The sequence below is a fragment of the Pithys albifrons genome, chromosome 4 (genome assembly GCF_047495875.1).
Source record: "Pithys albifrons albifrons isolate INPA30051 chromosome 4, PitAlb_v1, whole genome shotgun sequence".
NCBI classification, from domain to species: Eukaryota; Metazoa; Chordata; class Aves; order Passeriformes; family Thamnophilidae; genus Pithys; species Pithys albifrons.
Genome location: NC_092461.1, coordinates 27,631,614 through 27,654,835, shown reverse-complemented (window position 1 = coordinate 27,654,835; position 23,222 = coordinate 27,631,614). Strand labels below are relative to the sequence as shown.

Genomic DNA, 23,222 nt, shown 5'->3' with positions numbered 1-23,222 from the left:
CTGTCAGCGGTTGCCTGGCAACGCGGGGAGACAGCAATGGCGGCGCTGGAGAGCGCGGCGGAGGAGATGGAGAAGGAGGAGATGGAGGAGAAGAGGATGGAGGAGGAGGAGGAGGAGAAATTGGAGGAGAAGGACGATGAGGAGGCAGACGAGGCGGCGGCCGCGGCGCTGTCGGAGCTCACGGCGCTGCTGTCCCCGTCGTGCCCCGCCGCCCGCGCGGCGGCGGAGGCGGCGCTGGCGCTGTCGGGCAGCGCGGCGGGGCGAAGGCTCCTGGCGGGCCGGGCCGAGGCCCTGCGGGCGCTGGCGGCGCTGGCGGCGGGTTCGGCCGACCACGAGGCCGTAGAGGCCGCGGCGGCCGCGCTGCTGAACGTGTCGGCGCTGCCCGCGGCCCGGGCGCCGCTGCTGCGGGCACTGCCCGCCCTGCTGCCCGCACTGCCCGCCGGGCCCCGCTGCGGCCTCCTCGCCAACCTCGCCCGACACCCCCGCGCCGCCAGAGCCGTGACCGCCGCGCTCGGGCCCGGCCTGGCCGCGCTCGTGGAGACTCGGCCCCCCCCGGAGCACCTCGGGCCGCTCCTCTGCAACCTCAGCCGCGACCCCCAGGGCAGGGCGGCCATCCTGGACAGGGACCGGTGAGCCCGCGGGAAGGGGGTCTGGAGAGGGGCAGACAGCACTGGGATAGCGGGAGAATCCCCTCTGGAAAGGACTGTCCGTGCCTGGGATAGCGGGACAGGGATCCTGGAAAGGGCTGCCCAGCCCTGGGATATCGGGAGAGGGATCCTGGAAAGGGCTGCCCAGCCCCGGGATAGCGGGAAAATCCCTCCTGGAAAGGGCTGCCCATCCCTGGAGTGCCACCCCTGGGGGACTGAACATCCCAAACTCCTCCCAGCGACTCCCCTAATTAATTCGCTGTTCTAATTACCGTTTCAATTCCCCGTTGGGGCCGATCCCGCCGTTCCCGGTGCTCCAGGCGGCTCCTGCAGCGGCTCCTGCCCCTCACACATTCCCAGGATTCCGTGGAGCTCCGCAGGGGTCTCGTGGGGGCCCTCAGGAACTGCTGCTTCGAGCACGGTGAGACCCCCGGGAGGGGCTGGGAAAGGGCTGGGAAAGGGAGGGAGCCCACGATGGGTGGGGGAGCCAGGTGGGAATTGTGTCCCAGTGTGTCCCAGTCAATCCCAACATGTCCCAGTGTGTCCCAGTGTGCTCCAGCATGTCCCAGTGTGTCCCAGCATGTCCCCAGTCTGACCCAGTCTGTCCTAGTCCATCCTAGTGTGTCCCAACCCGTCCCAGCATGTTCCCAGTCTGTTCCAGTCCATCCTAGTGTGTTCCAGTCTGTCCCGGTATGTCCCAGCATGTCCCAGTATGTCCTAGTATGTCCTGGCATGTCCCAGTCCATCCCAGTCCCCCCCAGTGACTCCAGTCTGTCCCCAGAGCAGCACGAGTGGCTGCTGGGCGAGCAGGTGGATGTGCTGCCGTTCCTGCTGCTGCCGCTTGCGGGGCCCGAGGAGCTCCCTGAGGAGGAGATGGAGCGTCAGTGGGGCTGGAGTGGGATGGGGGGTGGGATTGGGGGATGGAAATGGGATTGAGGGGGTGGGAGTGGGATTGGGGGGGTGGGAGTGGGAGTGGGAGGTGTGGGAACAGGATTGGGGGGTGGTAATGGGATTGGGGGTCTGGAAGTGGGACTGGGGGTGTGGGAGTGGGATTGGGGGGTGTGGGAATGGGATTGGGGTGGGAATGGGACTTTGAAGATATGGAAATGGGATTGGGGGGGTGGGAATGGGATTCGGGGGGTTTAGGAGTGTTATTTGGGGTCAAGGGGTGGGATTTGGGGGCCACCGTCCCCTTTCTGAGTGTCCCTGTCCCCCTAAGGTGTCCCTGTCCCCCTGAGTGTCCCTCCCTGTTCCCAGAGCTCCCGCTGGACCTGCAGTACCTGCCCCAGGACAAGCAGAGGGAGCCTCAGCCCGACATCCGGAAGATGCTGCTGGAAACGATCCTGCTGGTGGGTCCAGGGGCATTCCCGGCGGGAAAAGGGGCGTCCAGGGGGTCCCTCAGGGCCACTGAGGTCACCAGAGGGGTCCAGGAGGAACATCCAGGCTGGAGAGGGAGGGGATGAGGGGCCCTGGGGTTCAGTGGGGGCTTGGTGGGATTCTCTGGGGGCGTTGGGGTTCACTGAAGGGTTTGGGGTTCACCGAGGGCTTTGAATGTTCACTGAGGGGGTTGGGATTCACTGAGGGGTTTGGGGTTCTCTGGGGTTTGGGGTTCAACAGGGACTTGGTGGGATTTAGGGAGGATTTGGGGGGTTCAGTGAGGATTTTTTTGGCACTGAGGATTTTGGGGGGTTTGACAAGGACTTGCGTTCAGTGAGGACTTTGTGGTTCAGGCAGGACTTGGTGAGGTTTGGTGAGGAGTTTGGGGGTCCCACCAGGACTCGGTGGCATCTCCAGTAGGGGACACCCCTGGGCACTGCGGGGTCATCCAGGGAGGGCCACCCGGGTGGGCAGGAGCAGGGAGAGCTGGAAACATCCAGGGAGACCTTGGAGCCCCTTCCAGTGCCTGAAGGGGCTCCAGGGGAGCTGGAGAGGGACTGGGGACAGGGGCTGGATGCCCAGGACTGTCCCCAGCCGCTGTCCCTGTCCCCGGGCAGCTGACGGCCACCAAGGCCGGCCGGCGCGTGGTGAGGGACAGCGGCACCTACCTGGTCCTGCGGGAGCTGCACCGCTGGGAGACACACCCCGAGGTGCTCAGCACCTGCCACAAGCTCATCCAGGTGAGCAGGGACTGGGGCTGGGGCTGGGGCTGGGGCTGGGGCTGGGGCTGGGGCTGGGGCTGGGCTGGGGCTGGGGCTGGGGCTGGGGCTGGGGCTGGGCTGGGCTGGGGCTGGGGCTGGGCTGGGGCTGGGGCTGGGGCTGGGGCTGGGGCTGGTCCTGGTCTTGGTCTTGGTCCTGGTCCTGGTCCTGGGTCCTGGTCCTGGTCCTGGTCCTGGTCCCAGCCCAAGTCTGGTCCAGGTCCCAGATCCTGGTCCCAGGTCCAGGAGCTGCTCTGAGGGTGCCAAGTGCAGCAGAGTGGGGGTCCCATCCCCAGAGCAGGATGGGGGTCCCATCCCCAGAGCAGAGTGGGGGTCCCACCCCCTGTCCCCGTGTCCCCCTAGGTGCTGATCGGGGACGAGCCAGGGCCGGGCATGGAGAACCTGCTGGAGGTGACGGTGCCCGAGGAGCTGGAGCAGCAGCTGCGGCGCTGGGACCGCCAGGAGCAGGAGCAGTGGGACAGGGACAGGGACAGCGGTGACACAGGGACAGGGACACCGTGATGGCCCCTCACAGTGACCTGACATCATGTCCTGAGAAGCCATGATGGTGACAACATCGTGTCCTGAGGGGACGTTGTGGTGACATGACACCTTCTCCTGAGAAGCCATGACAGTGGCACGATGCCACATCCCAAAGGGACCTCACGGTGACACGAAGCTCAGCCCGAAGGAGCCATGACAGTGAACATGATGTGATGTCCCAAGGAGATACCACAGTGACTTGATGTCCTGTTATTGTGTCCAAGGGATGTGACAGTGACACACTCTCCTGTCCCTCTGCTGAGGGGACCCCACGGTGACGTGGTGTCCTGTCCTGTCCCCAGGGGCTGTGACAGTGACTCGATGTCCTTACGTGCCTTGTCACATTAAATCGTTTCACCCCAAACCTGCCGTGGTGCCCCCAGGGGGTTGGGGGGGGCAGGGCCGGGGGGGGACCCCCTGTTGGGGGGTGCCCCATATTTGGAGGGGCTCTGGGGGGAGTTGGGGAGGGTCCCATTGCTGGGGGGGTCGGGGGAAGCTCCCCATATTTTGGGGGCTGTGGAGGGGAATTGGGGGATCCCATTGTTGGGGGGGAGTGGGGGGTCCCATCGCCTGGAGGGCATTGGGGGGGTTCCCCCATATTTTGGGGTGCTCTGGAGGGGAATTGTGGCGGGGGATCCCATGGCTGGGGGGCTTTGGGGTGTCCCCCCCATATTTGGGGGGCTCTGGAGGGGAATTGAGGGGGGTCCCATCACCTCGGGGTGGGTTGGGATGTCCTCCCGTGTTCTGGGGGGCTCTGGGGGACATTGGGGGGGGGTCCTGTCAACTCAGAGGGCTTTGGGGGCCAGGTGTGGGGGATGCCTCTGTTGGAGGTCCCCCGTGGTGCCCTGGGGGGACACAGGGAGACCTCTGGGAGGGTCCCAGGCCCCCTCCAGCCCCCCTTTTGTGTCAAACCCGTCTCTGCCCACCAGGGAGCGCCATGTCCCGGTCCGCCGTATTGTTGGCGGCGCAACACTCAATATGGCGGCGCCCATGAAACGCGGGAGATACTTCCGGTTTTGGCGCACTCACTTCCGGCGTGCCCAGAAGCACCGCGGTTGCCATGGCGACAGCCCCGCCTCGGCCGCGGCGGGCAGGCCTCGAGACGGCGGGTACGGACCGTGGGAATGGGGGGGACAGCGGGGGGACAACGGGGACTGCGGCGTGCGGGGACACGGGGGGGGCGCGGGGGCTGTGCGGGCTGTGGGGCGGGGGCTTGGGAGGGACTGGGGACTGTGGGGAGGGAGCGGAGGGGACAGGCCCGGAGGGGCCTTGGGCGGTTTGGGGACCTGGGGGACACTGTGAGAGGGACCTGGGGACAGTGAGGGGGGTCCTGGTGGGTTTGGGGACATGGGGGATACTTTGAGGGGGGACCTGGGGACACTGAGGGGTGTCCTGAGGGGTATTGGGGGGTGGGGCTGGGAGGGCACTGCGAGGGGGCCTTGGGACAGTGAGGGGTGGGGAGAGGCGGGAGGAGACAGGCCCGGGGGCTTGGGGGGCCTTGGGGGGCTTTTGGGAATGTGGGGGACACTGAAAGGGAGGGGGGGCTGGAGACAGTGAGGGGGGTCCTGGAGGGGAGGAGGAGAAGCTGGGAGGCCTTGAGGGGCTTTGGGGGCCTGGGGGACCTGGGGACAGTGAGAGGGGTCCTGGGGGGTTGGGTAAGGAGATGGTTCTGGGGTCTTGAGGGTTCCGGTGTGGGGGGAATGGGGGGGTCCTGGAGGTGAAGGGGTCCCATGAGAGGATTTTGGGGACAGGCCCAGGGGCTTGGGGACAGTGGTAGTGCCCTGAGGCGGTCCTGGGGACATGGGGGTCACATTGTGGGGGACTGTGGGGATATGGAAACATGGGGGATCCTGTGAGGGAGTTCTGGGGGCGTGGGGGTCCCGTGTGGGGTCCTTGGGGTCCATGTGGGAGGGTCCAATATGGAGTCCTTGGGGACATGGGGGTTCTATGAGGGGGTCCCATATGGGGTTGTTGGGGTTGTGGTGAAGGGGGCTGGGGACAGGCCCAGGGGCTTGGGGACATGGGGGTCCCCTTGGAGGGGTCCCAGGTACATGGGGGTCCCATTGAGAGTCCCCAGGGGACAAATCCGCAGCTTGGGGACATCGGGGTCCCTGTGGGGGTCCCCTGGGAACAGGTTCCCCCCTCCTCCATCCCCAGGGCTTGGGGCCAGAGGGGTCTCCTTGAGGGACATGGGGGTCACCTCGAGGGTCTCCAGGCACAGCCCCTCCCTTGGGGCCATCAGGGTCCTCCCAGGGGGTCTCTGGTGCCCCCCAGGGTGCCCCCCCACTGCGGCCCCCCCGGAGCCGCTCCAGGCTCTGACCTGGATTCCCACAAATCCCAATAAATAAAAGATCAGGTTGTTTTTTCGAGACTGTCGGAAAGAAATTTGAAAGGGAAATTCCCGGCGCGTGCTGGGATCCGGTGGCACATTCCCAGAGAAGCAGCTCCCAAATTCCCAGAGAACTGACTCCTGGTGGGTCAGCTCCCAAATTCTGGGTCTGTTCCAGGAATTCTTGGTTGGGTTGGTGGAGTCATTGAGGGGGTTGAGCTGTTCTGGCTCTGGTTTTCCGTTGGTGTTCCCAGCGTAGCTCTGATGATCCCGCGGGGATTGATCCCGGTGGGATCAACCCTGGTGGGATCAGTGGGATTGCTCCTGCTCTGCCACCCCCTCCCACCCCTCACCGAGGCTTTGCCCTTTCCCTCAGCGTTCCAAAGGGATTTATCCCGGGATTAAGGTGCTGGAATTTCTTCCCTTCCCCGCCGGACTTTGCCCGGTGAAGTGGCCTCGATTCCGAAGGGGGGGAGAAGCCGGTTTGGGAATCTCGGGGTGGAATCCGCCCGTTCCTGCCCCGGCCCTGCCCCGAGGCCGATGCCGGCGTGGGGGTGGCGGCTCTCCTGGTTTTTCTGCTCCCATCCGGAATCCTCCGGGACGTGCCGGGATCTCCTTGTCCGGCCTGGCATCCCAGGGATCCCTTCCCAGTAAAACCCCCTCCCTTCAAGGTGTGCGGCAGCTCTGGAGTCGGGAATTCACTCCCACTTGGATTGTAGGTCAATCCCGGCTTAGGAAAACCGGGAGAACCGGCTGTGGGTTGGGCAGGAACCTCTCCCTGGATTTAACAATCCCTTCTTCCCATAGGATTCCGGCTGTGCCGAGCTCATCCCGCCGCGGCCGCCACGGCCTTATCCCGGCGATCCCGCCATCCCAGGACATTCCAAGCCGGCTCCTTGGCTGCCCGGTGATCCCAGGACTGCTGGATGACCAGGAAACACTTGCAGAGGGTGGGAAGGCAGCAGCTCAGTGGAGAATCCGTGATTGGGATCGAGCCGACGGGATTTTTCCGGCATCACCTCTCTGTGCCTTCAGATCCAGCATCACCATTCTGTGCCTTTGGATGCCCCTCAAGCCTTAACGGGACCCTCTGCCTTCATCCCAGCGGGAATTCCGGCCCCTGAAAGTGCCCAGAGCACCCGGGAAGGGGAGATGCTTCCCAAACTCCCAGCCCTGTCTCTGGAAGGCGCAGTGACTCTGCCGGGAACCCTCCGAATACAGGGATAGACCCCGCCGGGAAGGGGGGGGGTGATGCTGCTGGTGGAGCTGCTGCTTCCGCCCCTCATTCCTGGTGGAATTGCCGGCATTCCCTGTGGGAATCCCCAGCCATGGCGGAGCACCCGGAGCTGCTGGCGGAGATGCCGGCGGTGTCCCGGCTCAGCACCCCCGAGAGGCTCAAACACGCCCAGAAGCGCCGGGCACAGCAGCTCAAAAAGTGGGCACAGGCGGAGAAGGAGCCACCGGGAACGAAGGTGGGAGCCGAGAGGAAGAGGAGGAGGAGGAAGAGCAGCAGCCCAGGGAAGAGGGTGATGTTCCCCCCCAGCGTGCGGCTCCTGGAAGCGGCCGCCCGGCACGACGCCGAGGAAGGTGCGTGAGGGGCAGGGCTGGGCTTGGAATGAGGTGGGAATGCCCGTTTTGTCCCTGAGAATGAGGTGGGAGTCCTGCATCCCGCTTTTCCGGGGGCGGGGAGGACACAGAGTGCTCGGTGTGGGCATGGTGGGAGTTGGAATGTGGTGGTGCCGGAGCGCCAGGATCCTTGGCGGTGCCAGTGGGATGCTTGGCACACTTGGTGGTGCCGTGGGAATCCTTGGAAGTGCCACTGGGATGCCCAGTGATGCTGTTGGGATTCTCCATGGCTCCATTGGGACACTCAGTGATTGCACTGGGATGCTGGGAGGATTCTTGGGATACTCAGCAGTGCCATTGGAATCCTTGGAAGTGCTATTGGGATACTTGAGGATTCCATTGGGATGCTCAGCAGTGCCATTGGAATCCTTGGAAGTGCCATTGGAATGCCCAGTGAAGCGATTGGAATGCTCCATGGTACCAGTGGGATGCTCAGTGGTTCCACTGGGATACGGGGGAGCACTGGTGGGATCCTTGGAAGTGCCATTAGGGTGCATGGTGATGCCTTTGGGATGCTCAGTGGTTCCACTGGGATGCTCCATGGTTGTATTGGGATACTCAGTGCCTCCAGTGGGATGTTCCATCTTGCCAGTGGGACACGGGATGTTCAGCAGTGCCACTGAAATCCTTGGAAGTGCCGTGGGGTTATTTGGTAGTTCATTGGGATGCTCAGGAGTGCTGATGGGATCCCTGGCAGTGCCATTGGGATCCCTGGCAGCGCCAATGGAATCTCTGGCACTGCTGTTGGAGTTTGGTGGGATCCCTGGCAGTGCCATTGGAATCTGGTGGGATCCCTGGCAGTGCCATTGGAATCTGGTGGGATACCTGGCAGTGCTGTTGGAGTCTGGTGGGATCCCTGGCATTGCCATTGGGATCTGGTGGGATCCCTGGCAGTGCTGTTGGAGTCGGGTGGGATCCCTGGCAGTGCTGGTGGGATCCCTGGCAGTGCTGTTGGAATCTGGTGGGATCCCTGGCAGTGCCATTGGGATCCTCAGTGGAGGCGGCAGCTCCCACATTCCCACCCTGTTCCTCCCCAGTCCGGCAGTTCCTGGAGAGTGGAATCAGCCCTGACCTGTGCAACGAGGATGGACTGACGGCCCTGCACCAGGTACACGGGAAGAGCTCTGGGAATTCTGCCCTCCATCCTTCCTGTCCTGGCTCCAGATGGTGATCTCAGATCCGTGTCCCACAGCTGGGTCCTTCCCATCCCCTTAACCAGCAATGCTGGATCACAGTGTCCTGGATCCAGGTCCTCTCCATCCCATTAATCAGGGTCCTGGTGTCCCAGATTCAGGTCTTGTCCATGCTGACTCGATCAGGTGATCCCAGATCCTGGTCCAAGTCATTCCCATCCCATTAATCAGGGCACCAGTATCCCAGATCCAGGTCTTTCCTATTCTGATTCCATCCAGTGATCCTAGATCCCAGGTCCAGGTCCTTCTCATCCTGTTAACTGGGGTCTTGGTGTCCTAAATCCATGTTCTTTCCATCCCAGCTCCATCCAGTGTCCCAGATCCAGGTCCTTCCCATCCCATTAACTGGAGTCGCAGTGTCCCAGATCCAGGCTCTTCCCATCCTATCTCCATCTGATGATCCTGAATCCCAGTGTCCCAGCTCCTTTCCCATCCCATTAACCAGTGTTGCCACATCCCATCCTGCCCATACAACCATCCCAGCAGCTCCCACCCCTCCATCCCGGGCTATCCCATGGCATTCCCGGGACATCCCCCCCAATCCCAGCCCTTCCCCATTCCCAGTGCTGCATCGACGACTGTGGCTCCGTGGTGTCCGTGCTCCTGGACGCTGGCGCCAACGTCAATTCCCGGGACACGGAGCTCTGGACTCCCCTCCATGCCGCCGCCACCTGTGGCCACCTGCACCTGGTCCAGCTGCTCATCCAAAGGTACCACGGGAATCCTGGGATGGGGACAGGCCCCATGGGGACACCAAGGTGTCCCTGACCCCTGACGTTGTCCCGGCACAGCGGCGCCAACCTCCTGGCCGTGAATTCCGATGGGAACATGCCCTACGACCTGTGCGAGGATGAGGCCACGCTGGATTTCCTGGAGAGCGCCATGGCTGAGCAGGGTGAGTGAGGGCCGGGAGCAGCGCGGGTGGCAGGGCCACGGTGTCCCTTTGTCACCTGCCCCCTTCCCACAGGGATCACCCAGGAGCGCATTGAGGAGGCTCGGGCCGCCACGGAGCGCTCCATGATCCAGGAAATCCGGGAGCTGGTGCGGGCGGGGGCTGACCTGGACGTGCCGCGGGGACACGGAGCCACCTTGGTGAGCGCAGGTGACACTCCCGAAGTGCCACCAACCCCACCGGGCTGCCCCCAACTTGTGTCCTCCCCGTTCCCACCAGCTCCACGTGGCAGCAGCCAATGGATACCTGGAAGCAGCGGAGCTGCTCCTGGAGCACCACGCTGGCACCGACTCCCGCGACGAGGACGGGTGGCAGCCGCTCCACGCTGCGGCGTGCTGGGGACAGGTGTGTCACCAGGGCCATCTGGGGGTGCCCCATTTCAGTTTTCCAGCACTCACCATCCCCCTTTTCCCGGTTTTCCCTGGCAGGTGCAGCTGGTGGAGCTGCTGGTGGCTCACGGTGCCGACCTCGGCGCCAAATCCCTGCTGGACGAGACGCCCTTGGGTGGGTGTTTTCAGGATCTGGGTGGCTCTGGTGGCACTGGGTGGCACCGGGTGACACCGGGGTGTCCTCCCAGATGTATGTGGGGACGAGGAGGTGCGGGCCAAGCTGCTGGAGCTGAAGCACAAGCACGCGGCCATGATGAAGTCCCAGGAGAAGCACAAGTCCCTGCTCCAGCGGCGCACCTCCAGCGCCGGTAGCCGCGGGTGAGCCCACTGGCCCCTGCGCCCTGGCACGGGTGGCATCGCTGGCACGGGTGACACTGCTGGCACGGGTGGCACTGCTGGCACGGGTGGCACGTGGCGGGTGTGACCCCCGATCCCCCCGCAGGAAGGTGGTGCGCAGGGTGAGTGTGTCCGAGCGCTCCAGCCTGTACCGAAGGGAGCACGAGCACGAGGCCATCGTGTGGCAGCGCGGCGGCCGCGGGGACAGCGAGGACGAGGACAGGGACAGAGACTGCGCCGAGCAGCGGCACCGAGCGGCGGGTGTGAGTGAGGGGCATCGGCAGGGCTGGCACCGCAGGGAGGGGCACCGGGGCTGGGGACAACGGGGGAGGGACACCGGGGCTGAGGGGACACCATGAGGAGGGTCCCCAGGGCTGTGGGGACAACGGGAGTCACCAGGAGGGAATTGGGGTGAGGGTCCCCAGGGCTGTGGGAACACCAGAGGAAGGGGCCCCGAGACTGTGGGGACACCACGGGGAGGGTCCCCGGGTCTGGGGACAATGGGGGAGGGTCCCCGGGACTGGGGACACTGGGAGTCACTGGGGGAGATTGAAGTGGCACTGGGAGGGGAGCAGGGTAAAGGTTCCCAGGGCTATGGGGACACCAGGTGGGGATTGGGGTGAGAGACATGGAGGGGGAAGTGGGGTGGGGGTCCCTGGGGACAATGGAGACACTGGAGTGAGGGTCCCCAGGGCTGTGGGGACACCAGGAGTCACTGGAGGTAATTGGGGTGAGGGTCCTGAGGGGGGGTGGGAGCAATGGGGGGTGTGGGGTGAGGGTCCCCATGTCCTTGGTGACATTGGACAGGGTTCAGGGTGAGGGTCCCCCTGTCTGGTGACACTAGGGGGGGTCAGAGTAAGGGTCCCCACGAAGTGCCACTGTGTCCCCCTTTCCCCACCCAGGACCCCTCCATGCCCAGCCCCGCGGACCCCCCAGAGCCCCCTCCCCAACGCAACGGCTCGGCAGTGTCCCCGCGCCCCCCGGGGGGGGACAGGTGCCACCACCACACCTTGGCCGACCTCAAGCGGCACCGCGCGGCCGCCAAGCTGCAGCGCCCGCGCCCCGACGACCCCCCGAGATCCCTGGAGACCCCCGTGGGGGGCGCGCCCGGGGACCCCCCTGCAGAGTTTGGGGACGTGGGGGACCCGCGGGACCCGCCCCTGCTCCGGCTCACGGCCCCGGCCGAGGAGGCGCCGGTGGAGAAGCAGCGCTGCTGCAAAGTGATGTGACCCCCCCCCAAATCGGGGGGCTTCGGAGGTCCCCCCCCCCAAATCGGGGGGTTTGGGGTCTCCTCCCCACTTCGGGGAGTCCCTTTGCTCTGATTTGAGGGGGATCGGCCTCTTTTTGCCTCTTTTGGGGCCCAAATGGGAGTGGGCTCTCTCTCGGTGGAATCAGAACGGGGTCGTTTTGCACCAATCGATGTGTTTGTGTTTTTGGGGATCCCCTTCAAGTCCTTGGGCGGGGGCGGGACCCCCCCAAATCCACCCGGGGTGTTATCAGGGACCTCCAAACTCATGAGGGGAACAGGAACACCCCAACCCATGCAGGGACCCCCTAAACCAACACTGGAGTGTGTTGGAACCCCCCCACACCCACACTGGGGGTGTTGGGGACCCTCCGAAACCCCCCCGTGGGGTCAGGGACTCCCACACCAACACTGGGGGTGTTGGGACACTCCAAACCCACACGGGGAGGTGTTAGGGACCCCAAAACCCCACAGCAGGGCTGTCACAATCCCCCATAACCTACATTGGGGGTTTTGGGGACCCCCCAAAACCCATAGAGGGGGGGGTCAAAGGACCCAAAAACCACCCTGGGGACTCACCAAACCCCCACTGGGGGATCCAGGGACCCCCAAACCAACACTGGGTGTGTTGGGTCCCCCCTAGACTAACACTGGGGGAGTCAGGAGCCCCCAAACGCACCCGGGTGGGGTTCAGGGACCCCTAAACCACCCTGGGGACTGGGGACCCCCAAGCCCCCACTGGGAGGTCTAGGGATGCCCAAACCGACATTGGAGGTGTTGGGAAATCCCCCAAACCCACCCCAGACGTGTCCAGGGACCCCCAAACCCAAACTGGGGGCAGGGGGGGGATCATCACCCCCCCCCCAGTCCTACCTGAGGGGTCCAGGGACCCCCAAACCACCTTGGAGATGAGGCACCCCCACAAATCTCCATTGGGGGGTCCAGAGACCCCCAAACCCACATTCGAGGTGTTGGGGACACCCCAACACCTACACTGGGGGCTCCAGGGACCCCCGAATTCACACTTGGGACCCCTCAGCCCCACAGTGGAGGGGTCGAGGGGACGTGTCCCATGTCCCCACCCAAAACCACAAAAAAACCCCTCCAGTTTGGGGTGGGCCCCCCTTTTTTCCCCTCCCCGCCTCCCCCCCCCGCCCTTTGCGGGTTGCAGCAGGGCGGGACCCCCCCAAAGTCCCCCCCTCGGGCTCGGCCCCCCCCCTCCAGCCCCCCCCGCTGCTATTTCGGGCCCCGTGGCAGCTGCGGCAGAAGGTCAGAGCTCAGAGGGGTCACCCCACAGTGCCCCCCGCCCCACGCGGCCGCCCCACAGCACCCCAAAAGTGCCCCCGCACACGGGTGAGCCGCCATGGGGAGCGGGAGGGCGGGTTTGGGGGCCCCACGCGGGGGGGCACCCCCGGGCTGGGAGGGCTGATAAGAGGGGGTGCAGCTCCACCCCTGCGGGGCCCTCAATTTGGGGGGCCCCAAAAGGGAGAATGGGGGGGTGGGAGTGGGGGGCGGGGGCAGGAGGGGATTTGGGACACCCCTTTGGGAGGGGTGGTTTGGGGCACCCCAAAGTTGGGGGGCGTGGTTAAGGGGACCCCATAGCGGGGGGGGGTATCTATGGGGTCCCTGATGGGGGGGACCCACAACAGGGGGGTCTATGGGGGCCCTCATGTGGACCCACAATAGAAGGGGGGTGGGCTATGGAGTCCCTAAAGGACAGGGACCCACAACTGGGGGATCTATGGGAGGTCTAAAGAGGGAGGGTCTGTGAGGACCCCAATGGGGGGATCTGTGGGGTCCCCCAAGGAGGACACGTGTGTGATTTTGGGGTCCCACGAAGAGGGGGGGACGTGATTTTGGGACACCCCATAGTGGAGGGTCCCTATTTGGGAGAGGGTTTTATAGAGACCCCCAATGGTAGGTCTGTGAGCCCCATAGTGAGGGAAGGTTTCTGAGGACCCCCAATAGGAGGGTCTGTGGGGTCCCTATTGGGGAGGGGGGTCTATAGGGATCCCCAATAGGGAGTTCTATGGGACACCCCATAGTGAGGGGAGATCTCTGGGGACCCCCAATGTGTCTATATGTTCCCCCATAGCGGGGGGAGGTCTGTAGGGACCCCCAATGGGGTGGGGCTGTGGGGTCCCTATAGTGGCAGGTTTATGGGGACCCCCAGTGGGGGGTCTGTGGGGTCCCTAATAAAGAATTTATGGGGTCCCTGATGGGGAGGGCCTCTGGGACCCCCCATCAGGGGGTCTGTGGGGTCCCTAATAGGGAGTCGTCTATGGAGACCCCTCAGTAGGGGCATCTCATGGGGTCTCCACAGCGGGGGGTCTGTGGGGTCTCTGATAGGGGGGTGTCTCTGGGGACCCCCAATAGGGGGCTGTGTGGGGTGCCCAGTGGGGGGGAAGGTCTGTAGGGACCCCCAATAGGGGGGTCTGTGGGACACCCCATAGTGGAGGGATCTGTGGGGTCCCTCAAAGCGGGGGGTCTCTGGGAGCCCCGGGGGGGAGGGGTCTGTGGGGTCCCCAGTGGGAAGGGCTCTATAGGGACCCCAGTGGGGGGTCAATGGGGTCATCAGTGGGGTCCCCAATAGGGGGGGTCTACAGGAACGTCATTTGGGGGGTCAGTAGGGTCTCAGTTGGGGGGGTCTAAACGGTCCCCAGTGTGGGGGTCAGTGAGGTCCCCCGTGGGGAGGGCTCTATAGGAACCCCAATGGGGGTTCGGTGTGGACGTCAGTGGGGTCCCCAATAGGGGGTCTATAAGAACCCAAATGGGGGGGGGAGGTTGTCTGTAGGGACCCCAATGGGGGGTCAGTGGGGTTGTTAATGGGGTCCCCAATCAGGGGTCTACTTCATTTGGGGGGTCAATGAGGCCTCAGCTGGGGGATCTGTGGGGTCCCCAGTGGGGAGGGCTCTTTAAGGACCCCAGTGGGGGGATCTGTGCGGTCCCCAGTGGGGGAGTCAGTGGGGTCCCCAGTGGGGAGGGCTCTGTAGGGACCCCAGTGGGGGGGTCAATGGGATCTCAGTTGGGGGATCTAAAGGGTCCCCAGTGGGGGGGTCAGTGGGATCGCTAATGGGGTCCCCAATAGGGGGCCTATAAGAACCCCAACTGGGGGCTCCATAGAGACCCAATGGGGGTTCCCCCTCGAGTCCCTCCCCCGCCGCGGTTGCCGCGTGCCCGCTGGCTCCGCCCCCCGCGCCCGCAGCCAATGGGCTCAGAGTGGGCGTGGCCATGCTGTCGATGTGGGTACAGGTGGAGGGCGGGGCTGCTCGGGGGTCACCGGGGCCACACGGGGGGCGACCTGGGGGTCCCGGGGGGACTGTGGGGTACTGGGGGGCCCTGTCACCCCCCTGTCACAGCTGTCACTCCCCTCCGTGACAGCTGTCACCCCGCCGTGGCGGTTGTCACCCCGCCGTGGCGGTTGTGTCTCCCCAGCCCGGTGACAGTTCTGTCCGTTCCTTCCCCATCCGCCATGGCAGGGCCCCCCCCGGGCTCTGGGGGGTCCCACCCCAAGTATCCGTCCCCTCCCTCCCCAACCTCAGGGTCCCCTGTGGTCACCCCAAGGGCCCGATGTCCCCCTGGCCCGGTCTCTGTGTCTCCCGGCCCCGCCATGTCCCCCCAGCCCTTGTCCCCCGACCATGTCCCGTGTCCCCATTGTCTCTGTCCCCCATGGCCTCATGTCGCCTGTGTCCCCCATATCTCCATGTCCTCATGTCCCATGTCCACCATGTCCCCATCCCTCGTATCCCCGTGTCCCCTGTCCCTCACGTCCCTGTGTCCCCATGTGCTGTGTCCTGTGTCCCCATGTTCCTCTATCCCCATTGTCCTGTGTCCCCGTGTCCCCATATCTCTCTGTCCCCATGTCCTGTGTCCCCATGTCCACGTGTCCCCTGTCCCCCTGTTCGCTGTCCGTGTCCCCGTGTCCCCAACCCGTGCGGTGTCACACGCGGGAGCGGCAGCTCCGCACGGGGCCACTGAAGAGTGACAGTCCCGTCCCATTCCCAGTGCCACCCCCTTTCCAGGTGTCCCGTGCCAAGTGCCACCCCCTTTCCCAGTGTCCACTGCTCCGGTGCCAGTCCCGGAGCCCCGTTCCCGGTTCTGGTTGTCCCTGGTGCCGGTGTCAGTGCCCGTTCTGGTGCCACCCCCATTCCCGGTGCCCGTTGTCCTCAGTGCCGGTCCCAGTGCCCCTTTCCCGGTGCCCGTTGTGGCCGGTGCCGGTGCCATGTGCCAGTTCCCGGTGCCTCTTTCCCGGTGCCATGTACCTGTTCCCTGTCCCCGTTCCCGATGTCCCGTTCCCGGTGTTCCCCCCGTTCCCGGTGTCTCATTCACAGTGCCCACCCTGTTCCCAGTTCCGTGTGCCGGTTCCCAGTGTCCCGTTCCCGGTATCTCTCTCCCCCGTCCTCAGTGCCCCTTCCCTCCCGTGCCCTCTGTGCCCATTGCCCCCCCTCCCTGTGCCCGTTGCCCCCCCTCTCTGTGCCCATTGCCCCCCCTCCCTGTGCCCGTTGCCCCCCCTCTCTGTGCCCATTGCCCCCCCTCCCTGTGGCCGTTGCCCCCTCCCTGTGCCCGTTGCCCGTTGCCCTCCGCCGGTTGCCCCTCGCCCGCCGCCCGTTGCCCAGGGCGGTGCCGGTGCCGGTGCTGGTGCCGGTGGCCGTGGGAGGGTTTCGGGGTGCCGGAGGCGGGTGTTTGGGGTGTCGCCGCTCCCAGAGGTTGGTGTCGGGGTGCCCGGGGCGGTGCCGCTGTCCCGGTGCCGTCCCGGTTGTCCCCGGTGGGGCGGGCGGAGGATGCGGGGGCTGAGGGCGCTGTGGCCCCACAGGCTCCGGGCGATGGCGGTGGTGGCACGGCTCGTGTCGGGGGGTCTCGGGGACTCCCCGGCGGTCCCGGGGACTCCGGTGCTGACCCTGGAGACCATGAACCCCGCCGTGCGCCGCGTGGAATACGCCGTGCGCGGCCCCATCGTCGCCCGCGCTCTACAGCTGGAGAAGGAACTGAAAGAGGTACCGGCACCCCCAAAAACGCGGGGACCCCCCGCCCCAGCTGGGAGACCTTCCCACGAACCGGGACACCCTTCCCCAAACCGGGACAACCTTCCCCGAACCGGATTCCCGACCCGAACGGGGACAATGCCCCCCGAAACCGGGACATCCTCCCCGAACGGGGATCCCCCCTTGCAAAACTGGGACACCCCTCCCCGAGCCCGGATACACCTCCCAAACCTGGGACACCCCCCGAACCGGGCCCCCCAACCCGAACCGGGACCCCCCCACCCAAACCGGGACCCCCAACTAGAACCGGGATAATCCCCCCGGACCAGGACGCCCCTCCCAAACACGGGCACACCCCCCGGGGACCCCCAAAACGAGGATATCCCCCTCAAATTGGGATACCCCTCCCAACCCGGGTCTCCCCCCTGCCCTGGCACCCCCACACTGAGGTACCCCCCACTCGCAGACACCCCTAAATCAGGGTGCACCCCCCTCCTCCGGGCACCCCCAAAATCCAGGGAACCACCGCCCCCTGACCTCCCCACCCAGGCTCTCCACCTCCTCAGCCCCCCCAAATCCGGACAACCCCCAAGACCCCCACAGATCCCCCAAAGCCTCCCCAAAACCTGAACATCCCCCCCCCCCGGGACCCCCCAAAGCCCGAGCACACCCCCAGACCCCTAAACCTCCCCCGCTGCCCCCCCCTTGTCCTTGCACCCACCTGGGCCCTTTCCCACGCCCTGGGACCGCGACCAGGAGGGGTTCCTTGGGGAGGGGGGTGTCACCCATGGGTGGGGGAGGTCCCCAGGGGTGGGGGTGGCAGCCCTGGGGGGGTGAGGGCCGTCCCAGCGGGATTTGGGGGGTCTCACCCCAGTGCTCCCTCTCCTGTCTGGTAGCCCAGGGTGTTCGGGGGGGTTTGGGGACAGCCCAGAGGGGTGGGGGGGACAAGGGAGTTAGCAGCGGGTGACAGGGGGTGGTAGGGGACAGGGGGGTGGCAGCAATGACAGCAGACAAAGAGGGTGACAGGGGGAGACAGAGAGTGATGGGAGATTGTGGGGCTGACCAGAGGGACAGGGGGGTGGCAGAGAGTGGCAGGGGGGCGATCGGGGTGACAGAGGAGGGTGGCAGAGGGGTGACAGCGGTGGCTGAGAGTGACAGGGGTGGCTGGGGGTGACGGGGGTACAATGAGGGTAACAGAGGGTTGTGGGGGGTAACAGCAGTGATGGGGGTGATGGGAGGGCATAGCGGGTGGCAGGGTGGGTGACAGGGGGACTGTAGTGACTGGAGGTCACAGGGGTGACAGGGGGTGACAGTGGGTGACGGGGACTGGGGGCAGGCCATGTGGGGGACAGGAGGGTGGCAGTGGTGCCAGGGATTGCAAGGGCGAGGCCGGCGGATGGGTGACAGAGGTGACACGTCCGGGGCGGTGCCACCCGGGGCAGAGTCCGGTCCCGCCGTGGTGGCCAAAGTCCGGCCGGGCGGGAGGTGGCCGCGGTCACCTGGGCTGGGGACACGGCGCTGGGGGGGCGGTGAGGACGGCCCCGCTGCCACGCCGGGCTGTCCCCAGGTCCCCAGGGGCCCCACTCCCCGTGTTCCCAAGGTCCCCGTGTCCCAGTTGTTCCCTGGAGTCTCCATGCCCCGCCATCCCCAGTGTCCCCGTGTCCCAGCCACTGCCAGGACAGGAGACATGGCAGTGACACCATTCCCGGGGTCACTCCCGCGGTGGTGCCACCCCTGTCACCCCGGGGCTGTCCCTGGGTAGGCACGGGCAGATCATGACCCCTGACCCTTTCCTGTCCTGTGTCCTTGTCCCTGACCCTGTGCCCTCCCATCCCTGTCCCCATCCTTGTCCCTGTCCCAATCTCTGGCCCTGTCCCCATCCCTGCCCCTGTCCCTTCTACCCATCCCCATCTGTGTGCCTGCTGTCCCCGTCCTTGTCCCCGTCCCCATCCTTGTCCCTGTCCCACTACCTGTCCCTGTCCCACTACTGTCTGTCACTGACCCTCTCCCTGTGTCCCCATCCCCATCCTTGACCTTGTCCCCACACCTGTCCCTGCTGTCGGTGTCCCTGCTGTCCCCATTCCCATCCCTGTCGCTGCTGTCCCTGTCCCCATCCTGCCCTTGTCCCCCCATCTCTGTCCCCATCCCTGTTCCCACTGTCACATCCCTGTTCCCATTCCCATCCCTTCCCCCGCTGTCCCCCTCCCTTGTCCCCCGCCCTCCCTGTCCTGGCAGGGTGTCACCAAGCCCTTCTCCGAGGTCATCAAAGCGAACATCGGTGACGCCCACGCCATGGGACAGACCCCCATCACCTTCCTGCGCCAGGTACGGCCCGGGGGTCTCAGTGCCACTCGGGGGGGGGGAGAGCTCAGTGCCCCTCGGGGGGGCTCAGTGCCCCTCGGGGGAACTCAATGCCACTCGGGGGGAGGGGCTCAGTGCCACTCGAAGGGGACACCCAGCGCCGCCGCGCCGTGTCCCCCACCCCGCGTGCTGTCCCCGCAGGTGGCAGCGCTGTGCCTGTGCCCGGAGCTCATGGCCGACTCCTCCATCCCCAGCGACGCCAGGGACCGGGCGCGGCGTGTCCTGGGCAGCTGCGGCGGGCAAAGCATCGGTCAGTGCCACCCCCGCCCCGCGGACACGGCCATGCGGTGCCCCCGCGCTGTCCCCGCGATGCCACCGCGCTGTCCTATCGCCCCGCAGGTTCCTACAGCGCCAGCCCCGGGCTCGAGGTGGTGCGGGAGGACGTGGCGCGGTACATCGAGCGCCGCGACGGTATCCCCGCCAGGGCCCAGGACATCTTCCTGTCCACGGGGGCCAGCGATGCCATCGTGGTACGCGGGGACAGCGGGGACACGGGCGCGGTGCCACCTCCCCGCGCCGTTCCCACGGCGGGCGCCCACAAAGGGACCTTTGTGCCGGGGCTGGCGCCGCTCCCGGCGCGGGCAGCGCCAAGGGAAGGGGGTGGTGGCACTGGGGGTGGGGTGTCCTTGGTGTCCCCGCGCCCCTGCGGGGGCAGTGCCAGCGCTGGAGATGGTGGGAGAAGGGGTTGTCCTCGGGGCCACGGTGTCTCTGTGCCCACGACCACGTCTCTGTCGCCAACATTATCCCTGTGCCCACAGTGTCGCTGTGCCCTCCCAGTGTCCCCAGAATCCCAGTCCCCTCACTGTCCCCATGGCCACACCAACTGTGTCCCCTCGCTGTCCCCATGGGCACACCGTGTCCCTTCATTGTCCCCATGGGCACATGTCATCCCCGTGGTCAAACTGTCCCCATCGCTGCCCTGTCCCTTGCTCTTGTCTCCTCGTAGTCCCCATTTCCACACCAGTGGTGTCCCCATGATGTCCCCATTTGCACCCCATCCTGTGCCCTCACTATCCCCATTCCCAGTCCAAAGGTCCCCTCAGTGTCTCCGTTCCCACACCAATGGTGTCCCCATGATGTCCCCACTCCTACCCCACCCTGTCCCCACTCCCATGTCCCTGTCTGTGTCCCCAGAGCGTGCTGAAGCTGCTGGTGTCGGGCTCGGGGCGGTCCCGCACGGGGGTGCTGATCCCCATCCCGCAGTACCCGCTCTACTCGGCACAGCCCCGTGTCTCCCTGTCCCCTGCAGTGTCCCCATGTCCCCTCTGTCCCCAGAGCGTGCTGAAGCTGCTGGTGTCGGGCTCGGGGCGGTCCTGCACCGGGGTGCTGATCCCCATCCCGCAGCACCCGCTCTTCTCGGCTCAGCCCCGTGTCTCCCTGTCCCCTGCAGTGTCCCCATGTCCCCTCTGTCCCCAGAGCGTGCTGAAGCTGCTGGTGTCGGGCTCGGGGCGGTCCCGCACGGGGGTGCTGATCCCCATCCCGCAGTACCCGCTCTACTCGGCCGCGCTGACGGAGCTGGATGCGCACCAGCTCAGCTACTTCTTGAACGAGGAGCAGGGCTGGGCCCTGGACGTGGCCGAGCTGCAGCGGGCGGTGACAGAGGGGCGGAAACACTGCCGGCCCCGCGTGCTGTGCATCATCAACCCCGGGAATCCCACTGGTAATGGGATAGGGGCGTGGGTGTGGGGTGTGGGATGTGGGATAGGGGATATGGGATAGTGGAATGGGGTACAGGATATGGGATAGGGGACATGGGATAGGGAATATGGGATATGAGATATGGGAATGGGATATGGGATAGGGGATACAGGATATAGGATATGGGATAGGGGATATGTGATGGGGGTACAGGATATGGGATCTGGGATATAGGAATGGGGAATGGGATAGGGGATGTGGGATGGGGGATATGGGATGGGAGTACAGGATATGGGATAGGGGATATGGGGTATGGGATAGGGGATATTGGATAGACTGGGACTGGGACCCCAAGACTGGCCTGGGCCCCTGGGCTGGGCCCCCAGTTCCCTGCCAGGACTGACCCCCAGTGCCAGGACTGGCCCCCAGTGCCAGCATTCCCACATCCCAGCCCATATTCCCAGGCCAGGTACAAAGTCGGGAGTGCATCGAGGACGTCATCAAGTTTGCCTACGAGGAGAATCTTTTTCTCATGGCCGATGAGGTGAGACTGGGCCCAGGGGGTGTCCCAACCCAGGGCGACCCGAATTCCACGTGACATCCCGGGGTGTCCCCCAGGTGTACCAGGACAATGTCTACGCCGAGGGCTCGGAATTCCACGCCTTCAAGAAGGTCCTGATGCAGATGGGACCTCCCTACTCAGAGTCGGTGGAATTGGCCTCCTTCCACTCCATCTCCAAGGGATACATGGGAGAGTGAGTCCGGGGGGCACGAAGGGGGTGCCACCACCCCATGGATCCTCTGGGATGGAACTGGGGATGGAGGTGACATGGGGATGGAGATGCCACCACCCCATGGATGACATGTCCCATCCAGGGGTCCCAAATGTAGGTCCCAGTCCATGGATTCCCATCCCAGATCCCCATTGATGAGTCCTATCCACAGATCCCATCCATGGGTTCCTCTCCATAGATTCCTATCCATGGATTCCCATCCATGGACTCCCATCCATGGGTTCCTCTCCATAGATTCCTCTTCATGATTCCCATCCATGAGTCCCTTGCCATGGATTCCCATCCATGGCTTCCCACCCCAACCCCAACCAGGCGTTCCATGCTGGTCCCTCATCCCCACTCCCTGCCCATCCCTCTGTCCTGGATCCCATGGCGCATCCCGGCAGTGCCGACTCCGGCGTGTCCGGCAGGTGTGGGCTCCGGGGCGGGTACATGGAGGTGGTGAACATGAACCCAGCTGTGAAGGACCAACTGGCGAAACTGGTGTCAGTCCGTCTGTGCCCACCTGTGCTGGGACAGGCGGTCCTGGATGTGGTCGTGGATCCGCCCCAACCCGGAGACCCCTCCTACGAGAGATTCCAGGCGGTACGGCGGCGTGGGATGGGGTGGGGTGGGATGGGGTGGGCTGGGGTGGGCTGGGGTGGGGATGGGATGGGGATGGGATGGGGATGGGCTGGGATGAAGTGGGATGTTCCATCCGTGTGTCCCGCAGGAGAAGACGGCCGTGCTCAGCGCCCTGGCCAAAAAGGCCCAGCTGACCCAGGAGATCTTCAACAAGACCCCTGGGATCCACTGCAACCCCGTGCAGGGCGCCATGTACTCCTTCCCACGGATAGACCTCCCGCCCCGCGCCGTGGCCGCAGCCCAGGTCCGGCCTGGGATCCACGGGGAGTGGGGGGATCTGTCCTGGGATCCACGGGGAGTGGGGGGGATCTGCCCTGGGATCCACGGGGAGTGGGGGGATCTGCCCTGGGATCCATGGGGAGGGGTGGGATCTGCCCTGGGATCCACGGGGAGTGGGGGGATCTGTCCTGAGATCTACAGGGAGGGGTGGGATCTGCCCTGGGATCCACAGCAAGGGGTGGGATCAATCCTGACCCACATGGGATGAGTGGGATGAGCCCCGCTGTGTTCCCCCTGTGGGGCTGATCCCATGTCCATCCCATTCCCGTTCCCAGGAGCAGGGCCAGGCCCCCGACATGTTCTTCTGCATGAGACTCCTGGAGGAGACCGGGATCTGCGTCGTGCCGGGCAGCGGCTTTGGCCAACGCGAGGGCACCTACCACTTCCGGTGGGCTCTGGGGGGACCCCCACCCAAAAACACCCCAAAACACCCCTCCCCACCCCCAAATCCCCCTTCCCATCTCAAAATTCCCCTTCCCACCACAAATCCTCCTCCCCACCCCTCCCCTTCCCACACCAACCCCTCCCATCCCACCTCAGGATGAGCACACAGAGTGTGGGGGAAAATCTGGGAGTGCTGGAATGGAAAAGTGGTGTCCTGATGCCCAAGGGAGTGTGAGCAGGGCATGTTTGGGAGGGGGCAGAGGTGAACTTTGGGAGGGTCCTGGGGTGTCCTTTGGGGGGTTCTTGGGAGATCTGGGGGGTCTTGGGGTTCTCCCACATTCTCCTCCAGGGTTCCAGCCCCTCCTTTTCCACCCAGGATGACCATCCTGCCACCCACGGAGAAGCTGCAGATTCTGCTGGAGAAGCTCAGCAGTTTCTACACCAAGTTCGTCAGGGAGTTCTCCTAAAGAGGGGGGGTCTCCTGCCACTCCAGACACCCCCTGCCACCCCCTCTCACCCCCTGCCACCATCTGCCACCTCTCACTCCCCACCAGCCCCCGGGTGGTCTCCAAGTGCCTTCCAAGCTCTTCCTGCCTTTCCAGGGGGGGACACGGAAAGGGAGGGGGACCCTCTCCATGTCCCGGGGCTGGTACCCCCACCCCGCCACTGTCCCTGTGTCACCTGAGGGGGGATGACATGGGGATGGGGGGTGGGGCTGGTTCCCCCACTCCAGGGACCCCCAAATAAAGGACTCTGACCATCCC

The 23,222-nt window shown here is 65.2% G+C and overlaps 3 protein-coding genes across 6 annotated transcripts; all 3 read left to right on the top strand.

Annotated features, from left to right (window-relative positions):
• Positions 1-18: 18 nt before the first annotated feature.
• On the top strand, positions 19-3,683 carry HGH1 (HGH1 homolog). Its single transcript, XM_071553730.1, has 6 exons — positions 19-629; positions 968-1,068; positions 1,429-1,527; positions 1,905-1,996; positions 2,642-2,764; positions 3,146-3,683. The coding sequence occupies exons 1-6, from the start codon at positions 37-39 to the stop codon at positions 3,302-3,304; spliced, it is 1,167 nt and encodes a 388-aa protein (XP_071409831.1). The 5' UTR covers positions 19-36; the 3' UTR covers positions 3,305-3,683.
• A 665-nt stretch (positions 3,684-4,348) lies between these two features.
• On the top strand, positions 4,349-11,560 carry PPP1R16A (protein phosphatase 1 regulatory subunit 16A). Of its 4 annotated transcripts, none has more exons than XM_071553726.1 (11): positions 4,349-4,434; positions 6,462-7,241; positions 8,318-8,388; positions 9,038-9,183; positions 9,265-9,368; positions 9,441-9,565; positions 9,645-9,770; positions 9,854-9,929; positions 10,003-10,132; positions 10,257-10,413; positions 11,053-11,560. In XM_071553726.1, the coding sequence occupies exons 2-11, from the start codon at positions 6,983-6,985 to the stop codon at positions 11,377-11,379; spliced, it is 1,521 nt and encodes a 506-aa protein (XP_071409827.1). In that variant the 5' UTR covers positions 4,349-4,434; positions 6,462-6,982; the 3' UTR covers positions 11,380-11,560. The 4 variants fall into 4 exon arrangements, with proteins under 4 accessions (XP_071409827.1, XP_071409830.1, XP_071409829.1 ...); XM_071553729.1 differs by lacking the exon at positions 4,349-4,434 and adding an exon at positions 5,708-5,798; XM_071553728.1 differs by lacking the exon at positions 4,349-4,434 and adding an exon at positions 6,246-6,325.
• A 4,396-nt stretch (positions 11,561-15,956) lies between these two features.
• Positions 15,957-23,219, top strand: LOC139671221 (alanine aminotransferase 2-like). Its single transcript, XM_071553725.1, has 12 exons — positions 15,957-16,102; positions 16,210-16,390; positions 18,614-18,703; positions 18,881-18,989; positions 19,079-19,209; positions 20,156-20,399; positions 20,842-20,921; positions 20,996-21,132; positions 21,582-21,756; positions 21,884-22,039; positions 22,350-22,462; positions 22,835-23,219. Exons 2-12 carry the CDS (start codon positions 16,220-16,222, stop codon positions 22,923-22,925), a joined length of 1,497 nt encoding a protein of 498 aa, XP_071409826.1. The 5' UTR covers positions 15,957-16,102; positions 16,210-16,219; the 3' UTR covers positions 22,926-23,219.
• The last annotated feature ends 3 nt before the right edge of the window (positions 23,220-23,222 follow it).

Coding starts and splice junctions, on each gene's coding strand:
- HGH1 (XM_071553730.1), top strand. CDS start 37: ATGGCGGCGCTGGAGAGCGCGGCGGAGGAGATGGAGAAGGAGGAGATG. Junction 630..967: donor GCCATCCTGGACAGGGACCG/GTGAGCCCGCGG, acceptor CCGGTGCTCCAG/GCGGCTCCTGCAGCGGCTCC. Junction 2,765..3,145: donor CCTGCCACAAGCTCATCCAG/GTGAGCAGGGAC, acceptor GTGTCCCCCTAG/GTGCTGATCGGGGACGAGCC.
- LOC139671221 (XM_071553725.1), top strand. CDS start 16,220: ATGGCGGTGGTGGCACGGCTCGTGTCGGGGGGTCTCGGGGACTCCCCG. Junction 18,990..19,078: donor CTGCGGCGGGCAAAGCATCG/GTCAGTGCCACC, acceptor ATCGCCCCGCAG/GTTCCTACAGCGCCAGCCCC. Junction 21,757..21,883: donor CCTACGAGAGATTCCAGGCG/GTACGGCGGCGT, acceptor TGTGTCCCGCAG/GAGAAGACGGCCGTGCTCAG.
- PPP1R16A (XM_071553726.1), top strand. CDS start 6,983: ATGGCGGAGCACCCGGAGCTGCTGGCGGAGATGCCGGCGGTGTCCCGG. Junction 8,389..9,037: donor GACTGACGGCCCTGCACCAG/GTACACGGGAAG, acceptor CCCCATTCCCAG/TGCTGCATCGACGACTGTGG. Junction 10,414..11,052: donor AGCGGCACCGAGCGGCGGGT/GTGAGTGAGGGG, acceptor TTCCCCACCCAG/GACCCCTCCATGCCCAGCCC.